Source organism: Typopeltis vanoorti, chromosome 3 (genome assembly GCF_054136105.1).
Source record: "Typopeltis vanoorti isolate ZY-2024b chromosome 3, IOZ_Tvanoo_1.0, whole genome shotgun sequence".
In the NCBI taxonomy this organism is placed as follows: Eukaryota; Metazoa; Arthropoda; class Arachnida; order Uropygi; family Thelyphonidae; genus Typopeltis; species Typopeltis vanoorti.
In genome coordinates, this window is record NC_143551.1 from 141,935,095 (window position 1) to 141,948,840 (window position 13,746).

General features: G+C 36.1%; 1 protein-coding gene across 6 annotated transcripts in view; it reads right to left on the minus strand.

Moving 5' to 3' along the window:
* Positions 1 to 13,746, minus strand: part of LOC150108619 (catenin delta-2-like) — a 593,872-nt gene that overhangs the window by 343,166 nt on the left and 236,960 nt on the right. For all 6 annotated transcript variants that reach the window (XM_090390888.1, XM_090390887.1, XM_090390891.1 and 3 more), the window contains exon 4: positions 2,077 to 2,207. In XM_090390888.1, coding sequence (XP_090247014.1) covers positions 2,077 to 2,207 — 131 coding nt within the window. The remainder of the gene's footprint in view (positions 1 to 2,076; positions 2,208 to 13,746) is intronic.

Below are 13,746 nucleotides of genomic sequence, written 5' to 3' on the forward strand. Positions count from 1 at the left end.
ACTTGGCTATGGCTGAGGAAGATCCTTCAGCTCCTCACGTCACCGACGGGAATCGAACCTAGGACACTCCTTCCCCAGGCATATGGTTGCGAAGCGCATAGCCACTAGGCTAACCGCGCGGACTCAACTGCATATACATATACATATATATATATATATATATATATATATATATATATATATATATATATATACACACACACAGTAAACCTGTACATGGGACAGTTAATCTGTCTCAATATCATTAACATACAAGTAACAATAATGGCCTCAAGACAAATCCCTGTGATACTTTGCTAGGGACCTTCCTCTCTTGAGATACCAATCCCTCATATACAACTCAGTGATACTTATCAGACAATCAATAACCTATCCATTTCACTAGTCTCTTAACCAACCCATCTGTTTCAATTTAGTTACCAGCTTGTCATGTAGCAATTTTTCAAAAGGCCTTTGAAAACTCTTAGTATACCACTGTATATGCATCTCTCTTATCCAGTGAATTTGTCATCTTATTGTAGTCCATAAGTAGAGTGCTAAAACATGATCTCCCCTAACATATAACCTGACTATTCTGGATTTTTGAATAATATAGCAAGGCCTTACCTCTCATTTTCACAAAAAATCATGACTTGGATTGGTTATTGGCTTCTATACTTGAGCAATGTGACCTCTGAATGCAACGTCTGCAATAAACTCATTTTGCAAACTTTCAAAAAATCTAGCCAGAGTCTAAACAAAAGTTAAGGCATCATTTTGCATGATAATGCAATTATCTTGAAGTCTCATCCATTTTATATATTAGATGTTCTTCGCTAGCAATTACTTAAAAAAATTATACATAAAACAGTGGACTGAAAACAGCAAGCAGGCTAGATATTTCATCATTTCACGCACACAAGTGTGTGTGTGTTTGTTTGTTTAACTTGTCATAAATTGCAAGTCCAAGACAGTGAGGGCTGGATGTAGGGTCAGAAGTTTAATTCTCTACATTCCTTATAGGTTATAAACACATCTCCACCAAGTTATTCAAGCTTTGATCCTTACTCAGACTTCCCTCCACCTAAAAATCAAAATATTTAAAGAATATTTTTTAAATGTGGAGAACATTCATCAGGATTTCTATGGATGCTGCTCTTCTGAGTTCCAATCCATTTTTAGACTTTTAGAATGATATGGAATAGTTTTTACTATGAACATTTAACTATTCATAAACAAATTGGATTATACCTCAAAAATTTCATTTGGAGAAAGAAACTAACGTGTGAAGGGAGGAACTTGCTGCAATTTTATATGTGGGACTGATGAAAATCTAGAAAGTGAAATTTATCACAATGGGATAAATTTAATATAGTTAGTCATGGTTAGTTATCAAGGAATGTCAATAATGAGCACATAAATGAAACTGCAAATCTTTATGGAGTGAATAAACACATTGTCTACATTAATCAGAATAATATTTGATCTGCCTTGGATAAAGGATTCATTTTTCAAATTTGTAGTGGTTATTTCTAAGACATACAATACATGCATTACAAGCAAACAAATGAATCAATGAAAACAGATCAATAATAAAAAATCTTATGCTTTTTTACAAGGCCCCTATCTCCATTTCCAAAATTATAATTAGTGGATGGACATGAGTAAATCGTATTAAATACTCTATCACTTCTGCACTTCACAGATTATCTTTCAATTTGTAAGTGTGGAGAATGCGGTAATTCAGTTTTATTCTCTGATATTCCAATCAGATTAATTTAACACAAAAAGATAAGCAAATATGGTAATAACACAGTGGCATCACACTATCCACCAACCAGCCTATACTTTTTCACCTAAATTATTACTGATTTCCTGACATATTTCAAAATATATGCAAGATATATTAAGCTTAATTCTAGCAATGGAAATTATTAATTATTGGAATTATTAATAAAATGGAAATTATTGTTTTCAATCAACATGCAAATATACTAATGTTTTGTTTAAATATTAGCAATGATGAATTCACAATTCGTGTAAAATGATCAAAACCTAGATTTCTTAACATGCAAGTAATTGTTTTATAATACTTACAGACGGGAGTCTGTCATTTTAGGCTCCAGTTCAGAGTCTTCTGGAATTGTGTTTATGTGTGTTGGCCTCCAATGGTAAGGATCTTCGGAAGATAAACTAGGAGAACTGTTGTCCTGATCTCTAATTTTAAACTAAAAAGCATGGGCAAACAAAGGGAAAAAATCCTCAGAAAAAGCATATCAAGAGTTCAAGTTACAATAAGCAGGAGAAAAAAAATATATTTTTGTAGTTTTTTTTTTTAACCACTAAAATTACTAAGCATTAAACAAGGATTTTTTTAAAAATTAATTTTCACTCTCACCCCCTCCAAATGGTGGCTTCTTCAGGGGTTTATAAGTAGTATCAAAAAAGTAGAAAGTTTTTTACCTTGTGCTTATTATACGTTAAAGATACCAAGAAATTTTATACTTGGTAAAGCAGCTTTTGGCTACTTGTATATGAGATATATATGATATGACGTCTGCATTACTTCACCCTTGGTATCTCTCCTGAGTCTGGCTCTCACTGATAAGACCTCAATAAAGGTAAAAACTGGTCTGGGTTGTGGCCCTTCCCATTATGCATTGCATTATACACATCCAAAAGGGTTGTGCTTTGCATTATGAGATACATAAAGGCGAGTGATATGAAATCATCATCCTCTATCTACAAGTAACTTAGATGTGAATATATTTCAAGGAAAAGGATTAAAACCAAATATAAAATTTCTTGGTATCTTTAATGTAGTATCAAAAAAGGATTTAAATATATATTTTTATATCCTTCTTCAGTGTCTGAATGACTCCAAACACAGATAAGAAAAAAAAAAAAAATTACAAAAAGAGAATAAATTCATCCTAAAAAAAAAAAAGAAAAAAAAAATAATGCAAGCTCTGTTGTGTGGCATGCTGTCATGAGACTGAAGATGATTGTCAGCAAAATTGAAATCTGAGATATTAATATTTAATGAGATTTTCAAATGTGTAGGAACATCCCTGTCTATTGTACGGCAAGTAGTTGTGGTATGGTTTGCCAGTCCAGATCTTTTATGCTCAACATCTCCAACATGTTTCTTCTTTCTTATCTGGCCTACATAGGGCAGACAAGCCATGGATTTGAGGTGAGAAAGAAGGAATATGTTGGATATTGAGCATAAAGGAAGGGAAAAATCTGGCCTGGCCCACTATACCTCAACTACTAAACATACAGCAGACAGGGACATTCCCAATATGCCATATTCAGAAGAAAACGTTTACTCTGGACACCTAAAAGAATCTGTTAAATATCCATTCACATGGTTCTCTCAAAGAAATCAGACTTACATTAAATACAAGGGATGTCCAGAAAGTAAGTTCCGATGGGCTGTCAGAGAAACAAAAATATACTTGCAAAAAACTTTATTGGAAATTAAAGTAGACATCTTTCACTACTTTTCTACATAATTTCCATCACTGTTCAGGCACTTATCATAACAGGGCACCAAGAGTTGTATACCTTCATTGTAGAAGGTTGCTGCCTGTGACACAAACAATGTATTGACTGCTTCTTTGACCTCATCATTGTCTTGAAACTGCCAGCCGCCAAGGAAAGATTTCAGATGTTTGAACAGGTGAAAGTCAGTTGGCATGAGGTCAGAACTATATGGGGGATGATGGAATTGTTCCCAGCGAAGGTGGCGAGAAGTTTTTGTGTTATACTGGCCGTGTGTGGGCAGGCGTTATCATGAATCAAAACAGTGCACCTGGTATGCATGCCATGTCATTTATTCTGGATCTCACAGCGCAGTTTCTTAAGGGTTTAGCAGTACATACTCTTATTGATTGTACCAGCAAAATTCCTTCTATCCCAAAACACAGTGCACATGATTTTCCAGGTGGAAACCATTGTCTTCTATTTCATCTTGACTGGTGATGATGAGTGCCTCCACTCCATGGATTGTTGTTTGGATTCAGGGATCGTGTGCAACACCCAAATCCTGTCCCCCTGTGATAAGTCTGCTCAGTAAAGCATCACCATCCTCATGGTAGCGTGTCAAGAATTCCAACGCACTGCCCAGCCGATTTGCTTTTCGTTGTTCTGTAAGCAACTTCTACACCCAGCATGCACACAATTTCCGATAATTCAGTTTCTCTGACACAATTTTATGAAGACATGAACATGAAACTTCTGGAAATTGCAGCGAGAGTGACGTCGTAGTGAACCCCCTATTCTGTCGAATCTTCTCTTTAACTGAACGCACTAAATCGTCAGTCACTAAAGATGGTGGCCAGCTCTGTTCATCATCGTGCACACCTGTCCTTCCTTCATTAAAAAGTCTTATCCATCTTCATGTAATGAGTGATTCAATGGTACGTTCTCCATAAACCTCAATAATTTGCCAATGAATTTCAGCTGCTTTAACATTCCTTGCATTCAAGAAACTGATAACTGATCTAATTTCACATGACAGGTGATTCAATTTTACATGTGGAAGGCGATTTGATTTTCTTAGACATTATAAACACACACCAAGAAGTGTATGCACTGCGAGAATGTCTGAAAATGGCACCAAAGCCTTGCTAAGGAATCAACAAACTCAGCACGCATGCACACACCATTGTGATCGCAGTGTTGCAGTGAAAATATTTAAAAACAGAACTTACTTTCAGGACGTCCCTGTAGCATCTGTAAATCTCTCATTAAATCTTCTAACATCTCAGATTTTAATTTTCCTAACAACTATTTTCAATCTTTACCTCATGACAGTTAATGAATGTGACATGATTTTTGCATTCTTGCTTGTAATGAGTTTTTCAGTGTTTGGATAGCTCTGCTGTTATATATTTTTATATCTTTTTTTGTGCTAATTATAAACCCTAAAATAAGCCATGGGGGGATAAAGCAAAACTATCTGTATAAGTTTCAAATTCATGACTAATAAAAAAAATCCTTATTAACCACCTTACCGGCCATTATGGATCAAATACGCATCCTCATATGCTTCATATGTAATATCAATGGTATTACAATTTTAATATGCACTTCGCATCCATGATAACTTTGACATCTATAGATGTCTTGGCCGGTAGTGTGGTTAATGCTCAAAGTATATATTAGCATAGCCAAACTTTTCCTTCAGATAACTATTAACTATTTGTTTGGCAATCCATATAAGATACAAAATTTCTTCTGTACTATGATAATCACTTAATGGGGACACTTAATGTAACAAATTATTTAACTTGACTCAATTTTATTTGATATATTATTAAAAATCAAGTTTTTTTTTTTTTTTTTTTAAATTTCACCATGCAGTTTGAATTTAATTCAATTATATATATTTTTAAGCAGACATTTAAAAATGCACTGGCATTTTCTGGGCTGGCCCACTGTACCTTAACTATTAACCATACAGTAGACCGGGATATTCCCAGTATGCCATATTCAGAAGAAAGCTTACTCCAGACTCCTAAAGAATCTAATCTAGGCATATTCCACTTTGGATTAGTCATACCTGTATATTATACAACAGGCATGCAATTCAGTTGAGCATACCAATTATATTTGGTTTAATCCTTTATCCAAGTGTAAACAAAGTTTGTGCCTGAAGTATTTTCAGGACTGGGACAACTCTTGACAAAGGTGGAATAACTTTTCATCACGTGCCTTAGAATCCCATAATGCAAAGCACATCTCCTTGTGGAGATGTATAATGCTATGCATTAAGGGAAGGGCCACTACCCAGACCGGTTTCGACCTTTATTGGGGTCTCATCAGTGGGACCCAGAGGTGGTGATGCTAAAGTGGAAGTAATGGAGAAGTCATATTTCCATATACCAGTTGCCAAAAGGTGTCACACTTTATTATTAAAATTCTCTGGATTAGAGATAAGTTGATGGAAGTTTTTTCACTTGGCTATGCTACCAATTATATGTTTGGTTCAATCCTTGATCCAAGTGTAAGCAAACAAAGTTTGTGCCTGAAGTATTTTCAGGACTGGGACAACTCATGGCAATAAGGTGCGACCCCTTTTGGCAACTGATATATGGAAATAACTTCTCCATTACTTCCACCTTAGTATCACCACCTCTGGGTCTGGCTCCCACTGATGAGCCCTCAATAAAGGTTGAAACCAGTCTGGGTTTCGTACCCAGACTGGTAACCAGTAAGGGACCCGTCCCTTAATGCATAGCATTATACATGTCCACAGGGAGATGTGCTTTGCATTATGGGATACTAAGGCAAGTGATGAGAAGTTATACCACCTTTGCCATGAGTTGCCCCAGTCCTGAAAGTACTTCAGGAGCAAACTTTGTTTGCTTACACTTGGATAAAGGATTAAATCAAACATATAATTGGTAGCATAGCCAAGTGAAAAAACTTCCATTAAGATAAGCATGTTTGGAGACTGATAATTTTCAAATAGAATGGTGTAGAGGTGGAGACGGAGAGTTGTACAATAGGTGTCCTCCCGCGATGAGTCTTCGGACTCCTTGGAGGTGTCACGAAAATAATAATAAATACCAAGTGTAAAAAAAAGGTTTATAAACACATAATTAGTTGTCAAGTTATCGAATGATCAAAATATTTTCACTGTTAACATGTTACACATAACTAAGCAACAACTTCCTGCAAATACGTCATGGTAAATATTCTTTGGTTCCAATTCTAAAAAGTACAACTATAGATGCCTGAAATTTGAACCATTTACAGAAACAGGAAAAAAAAAAAAAAAAAGGAACTTATTAACTGGTATTTCTGCAGTGTCCCCATGACTCATTGCAAGAAGCAGATTCCTACTCCACAAAACACTTGTGTAGTTTTGTCTCTATTAAATGCATGTTTTATAAAAGGGAGAAAAAATACATACATCATAGAAAGCTCAAATTTTGTCCCCCACAGCAAGGATAGACTAGCTTGAGAAAGACAAAAACATATGTCAGGCAATCACAAACTGCCCGATATATGAGGTGAAGTATCAAGAAGCTTACCAGTCAGATGAAATGGTGCATAATCCTGTCAAGACCTGCCTGGAAGGAGCAAAGTAGTGGTGGTGGGAAAGGAGATACTGTTCAACCCATATTAGGATGAGAAGATCTAGTGTCTCAGTATGGATATATTTGAGAATATCACTTTATTACATGTTGCTTACATAGACTGCCTACTATTCATCAGCATGACACCACTAAAATGCTATATGTTGGTCTTTCAAAAAGAATAATAAGCATATTAGTGATTATGAATGAGAGTACAAGAAAATATTGAGTCTGTCAGGGATATAGGAGCAACATTAAGGTTTGGAGAGAGAGAGAGAAGTGGAGGGGAAAGGAGAAGTCATGTCAAAGAAGTGGAATCAGTAGAGAGTTTGATAGAACCACAAATGGGCTAGAAGTATTCAAAATAAGGGCAATAAAATAAGTGGAAATAAAACAACCAAATAATGACAGTAGTTTTGAAGCAGTATGGTATGAGATGGACAAGAGGAAATATTTAGTTCAGTGTTGAACAGTAGTGTAAAGGGCAGTGAGAAGGAAATTAAGAGGCAAATTGGCCTGGCTAATAGGGAAAAAAAGTAATCATTATGGGCTATTTCAATTATGATAATACAGATTGGAATGACAAAGCAGCATCTAGGATCGAAGAGAATGAATTTGAGTTTTTGAGGGCCAACTATCATCTTAAGCCATATTAAAATCATTAGTGGTGTGTCCAAGGGTCTGTTGTTTAATTTGTATGTAAATGATAATGGGAGGAGCTTGGTGATATACGGCTGTTTGCAGATGATACAAAGTTAGGAAGAACTACAAGGAGTAAAACAGATGTTCTAGCTTTGCAACAGGACTTAAACAGACTGGATGAATGGGCAAATGAGTGGGCTCATTCAATGTAGCAAAGATGTTGAAATTTGGCAATTGGGGATAGTTATCTGAAATTTTGGGGAAATTTTGCTAAAATTGTGAGGGCAGCACAGCAGATTATAGCAATGATGCAAAGACACTGACGTCTTTGCATCATTGCTATAATATGAGGATGATTCCATTGTATAAGTCTTTGATCAGACCATACATAAATTACTATGTATAGATTTGATATTGCTTAACTTTCAAAATGATGAGATGTTGGAAAGAGTTCAGAGATGATTGACTAAAAAAGGTTTCTGGTCTAGAATGTTGAGTAGGAAGACAGAACAAGGGAATGCAAATTACAGCGTCTAGTGGATAGAAAGAAGGTGGCCGACATGATCATGATGGCCATAAAATTGGCCATAATTTTCCCTCTTTGGAGGTATCTGTAGCTAAAACCAATAAATGGAATGAGACCAAATTTTATATCGAGACTCCTGAATGCATGGGGAGATGATTTCCGCAAAAAAAAAAAAAAAGATTTAGTAGCAAAAGTCGCCGATAGGGGAAATTTTGGCAATGGTGGAGCCAAAAACAAGCAGATAATTACATTAAAAGCAGATAAAATGGAATAATATCATTTCTACAGTGTAAGTGACAGTCGCGTCACTCATTCCAGCTGGATATGTGGCACGTTACAATGATAATAATAATTAAACCAAAACAACAACTGGTGAGAGAGACAGAAATTAATGTAGCGATTGAACTCACAGAAAATAATGTTTTATTCTTCAGAATCAGGGTCCCCTAGACCACATACACAATTTTCAATGTGCTGACCTTTCTTGTGTACAACAAATTGCATCCGGTGCGCAACATACTCTACAGCTGAGCGTAAGGAGTCAGATTGGATGTTCATAACAGCCAGTTTTATGTTCTCTTTCAAGACATGCAAGTTGGGAACTCCAACATACATACACAACTGATTTCAAATACTCTCACAGCCAAAAATCACATGATGTCCGGGGATCGAGGTGGCCATGCCGTCAGAAAGAACTGACTGATAACCCTCTCATTACTGAAATGCTGGTGTAAAAGGTGCTGTACTGAACGTTCAATCTGTGGCCATACTCCATAAAAATTACGAAGTCCAAACATTGTCTTTGCTGCAACGCAGGAATGACAAAATTTTCCAAAATTCGTTGATAAATCAATTTTTATTTGATTTATCGATGCAAATATTTGACTGCTTTTGGCTCCGTCAGCGCCAAAATTTCCCCTATTGGCAACTTTTGGTACTAAATCTTTTTTTTTTTTTGTGTGTGTGTGTGTGTGTGTGTGTGTGTGTGTGTGTGTGTGTGTGTGTGTGTGTGTGTGTGTGTGTGTGTGTGTAATTCATCTCCCCATGCCTTCGGAAGTATCAATATAAAATGTGGTTTCATTCCATGTATTAGTTTTAGCTACAGATACCTCCAAAGAGGGAAAGTTAATTTATGGTCACCCTGTATATAAGTGTGTAACACACCTCTCTACATTTTTCACAGAATGAGCAGAGAAAGGGAAAAGAGGCTATCCTTGGAAGTTATATAAGGAGAGAGAGAGAGAGAGAGAGAGAGAGAGAGAGAGAGAGAGAGAGAGAGAGAGAGAGAGAGTGTGTGTGTGTGTGTGTGTGTGTGTGTGTGTGTGTGTGTGTGTGTGTGTGTGTGTGTGTGTGAGAGAGAGAGAGAGAGAGAGAGCAAGGAGGTGATGATTTTTTTTTTTTTTTTTTTTTTAACATAGACTGCATTGCTTGAAAGCATGGTGGTGGTGGTGGTGCAGAGATGGTGAATGCATTTAAGTCACCGTATGATGAGCTGTATGTGTAAGAGTAAGACCTCCCAATGAATTGTCTCCATGGAGGTTTGATAACAGTTACTTATGACTTGACAAATGATATAAGGGACAAGGTGTGTGGGGGGAGGGAGGGAATCATGGTCAGTGCAAATTAAAGCCTCACTCAAAAATAACACCAGAATTTTTTTTAAAAAATCTTATTGGGGGGGGGGGGAATTTCCACATTCAGTTAAACATAAACACAGATTGAATTAATAGAACATTCAGATCTCTAACCGAAGCCTCAAATATCAATTACAACAAGGACAGTATGCAGAATATACCAAATTACAGTTAATATTTGTATGTAGCACATAGTTTGGGCACTTGGATGTCCAAATTATGTTCTGATTTCTTCCAATTGGATAATCTATAATAGAGAATATCGAATTCCTATTTTTTAAGTTCTCTGGCTTCAAATTTCCCTACCAATTCAATAACATTTATCTGCTGTCTTTACCATTCTCCAATTTCTGATAATCATAATATCTACTTCAACTTCTTATCCTAGAAGCATGATTTACTGCAGTCTACTGCCCAAACAGAAGTTATCTTCAAGGTAACTTTAAATGTTCATATCTTTAATGGCTTCTCCTTTTTCAGTTCCATTATCAAAGATGCAGAAATATCTGCTATAAGAAATGTTCAAAATCCATCTAGCAACCAGAATGCAATAACTCATACTATGATGTTGTACAAGTTTCTATTCTTCCCTTAGTCTCTCAAACATATCCTTTGGTATTAATGGCAGAGGAAAATAACCTCCACATCATTACTCATTCTTTCAGGTTAAGACCACTGTCTATTCTTCCAATCCTAGCATCTGATGACTGAGTTAATAATTTTCACTGGAATGAAGTCCTTCATTCCCTACTTCATCCAATTTCAAAAGCCCCATTCTTCAAACCTAGCCACAAAGTAAGTCAAAACTTCACAAGAAATTATATTCTTGTTTTAATCTTTTATCCAAGTGTAAGCAAACAAAATCAGCATGGGAAGATACTTCACAAAAACTGTTTGCTTACATGTGGGTGAAGGATTAAACAAGAATATAATTTACTCCATTCAGAATTCTTAGTCACTATCCAATCTATCGTTTACCAACAGATGTAGCAAAGCCATTCCAAGAAAAAACAGCATATTGCAAATGGTCTGGGATAAGAATTTCAGCTTCATTCTCACCTACGTTGAGCATGCAACAAGTACAAAACAACTAGTGAAAAATCCAAACTAATCCATAAAAAATTTCCATTTAATCCATTGGTCTTATCATTTGCAAATATTGCTGATTTGTGTTTCCATCCAGATACACCCATTATAACATTTAAATCTTACTATTCCAGGTGTTTAAAATGTTACCTGTTCTGCAACTTATTATGGTCAGACTGGGAGATCTGCTAGCATCTGCCTAGAAGAAAACAAAAAAATACATCTGCCACCACAACTATGGTCAGTCAGGTCTAGCAGACCAGGCCTTGGATAACTTGCACAGAATTACATGAAAGAAAATTATCATGCTCATTGAAGCATATATAAACACTAACACTAAAACCTTGAAGGATTTTTTAGAATTAGTAAAAAAAAAAAAAAAAAAAAATCGACGCCTTTTTATTCCCGTATATGGGAGTAGGCGAGGACATTTAGCCCTATGTAACTTTTGGAGACTTTTAGAATTAGTAGCAGACTTAAAAAAAAAAAACAGTCTAATCTGAATAAATATGATTGTATTAAACTTCCCAAAATATGGGAAACATTAATGCTTAGGCCTCCATCTAAGGCTAGCCAACAGTGCCCATAGAAGGTGTTTATGGGCACTGTTGGTATATATAGTATATATATTTTATATATAATATATAATTGGTATATATAATGTATAGTATTTTGACTTAATTTATTCTAATCTCATTTCTTTCACTTATTTCTTGTGTGTCTTTGTGTATGCTACTACAATTTTAACATTGTATTCCTGAAAATGTCTCTTTATTAATGGTTTAATCTTTAATTTATAGTATGATATAACCAAGTGAAAAAGTTTTCAACACATGTTGTTTAATCGTGTCTCTTTGTGATACAAATTATGCATTGTGACTATTTTATACTCAGCTAGCATCTACCTCATAGTGTGGAAGCAAGCCAATATTCAGCTTACTCGTTAAAGAAAAATGAAGTATGCCATCACTTCAGAGCCTCTTAAAATTATAGAGAATCCACAGTCAACTTCTCTACCTGGAAGCCTCCACCAGTATGTATTTCACCACACAGGATCTACAAAGGATCTCCTAGCCTACATTACCCACCGCTGGACATGTGCAGCAAACTGCTATTGCTTCAAGTTTACCTTCTGCCCTTGGTAAATGGGTAGTCATATTCTCTCTGATCAGTCACTATATGCCATCATGAGAACTTCTCCATCAATGGAAGAGTGCACCAGATCTTCTGATTCACACCTACCTGCTTTCTCCAATACAGAAATCACTCTCTCTCAGTGACTGACCACCGTAACGACCATGCACTACACTGATAATAGTGCACTTTATTTTAAGATATCTTAAAGCAGCATGTGATAGGAACATAAGGTGTTGGATTTGGTGATATCCCTACAGGATGTGGTTCAACACTGTTATGGAGCTTTGCATAATCACCTGCCTAATAATTCCACATTTACTATACGACTACCTCTCAAATAACTAGTATCTCATGTTCACTCTCGCCAACAGCAGCAGTGAATGAAGTATCAGGGTTGATACTTCATTCGCAACATCTTGGGAGAATATCAAAAAATCTAACACTAAAATCTTGTATTACATTTATCTCATGGACATGGATTGAGAAAAGAGGTAGAGTATAGGAATTGAGAAAGAAAACAAATCATACAAACTGGATATCAAGAGTAAAGTGAATAAATACTTCTTGTGCATCTGACCATTATTATTTTATACTTCTTTGATAACAGCTTTTCACATGCTGTTCATCTGATTTCATTGTTCACCCAGTAAACTGGAAGTGTAGTTAGTGAAGAGCAACTCATAAGAATGGATGTTCTAGAAGACGAAAGAGAGAAATGGAATTAAAGAGGAAGAGGAGATTCAGTGCATTTAGAAGACACACACACACACACACACACACACACACACACACTGAGAATATACCTTTAGAAGAGATATATTGAGCTGAAACAATGCATCTGAGAGGATCCCATTATGTCTAGTGCTTTGTATATTACTAAGTGCAGGGTATGATGAGCTGAGATTCCTTTTGAGAGAGAAAAGGCAAGACCATGTCTTGGCAGCACTGAGGATGATAACCTGGCTGTCTTTGTCCTGTTGAAGGATGGTATGAAGATCAGTGTTTAAGGCACTAGTTGTAGTTGATCTTGAAGCTGGAATGCGAGTATTTTATGGTTTGTCAAACAGGCAATATGAATGGAGTGTACTATCATCAGCAAAACTGTGGATAGGATTTGAATTGACAGTACTAATTTATGCATAGCAGAAAGAGGGTAGGTGATTTAGCAAAATTCTGCATTGGTGGTAAAACTCAAAGCAAGAATCCACCATGCAGCAAATGACCAGACAGAAAGCTGACTACCCAATTAGAGAGTGATGGGCAATGGAATGGCAATTTACTGAAGATGCCTCAATGTTAGAGATTATCAAAAGATCTGGAAATGTCAAGAGTAACAGTATACTGCTTCAAACCCCTTCCTGGCAAATGCAGTGGAGGGTGATATATTTGGATTGGCAGAATCCATACTGATCATTGCCAATTAATTGGCAGGCCTCTAGGTAATGTGAGAATGATTGTTGATGACGTGTTATTTTGGAGAGGGTTGGGTTGATGGCGATTGGTTGATAGCTTGCTGGTAGACTAATCTCCCCTATTTTGGAATAGGCTGAATATATCTTGCTTCCACATATATAGGCTTGGGATAAGTGTCAGCTAAATATAGAAGATTATCAACACAATAGGACAGGTGTTAACTCTGAAGCATTATGTC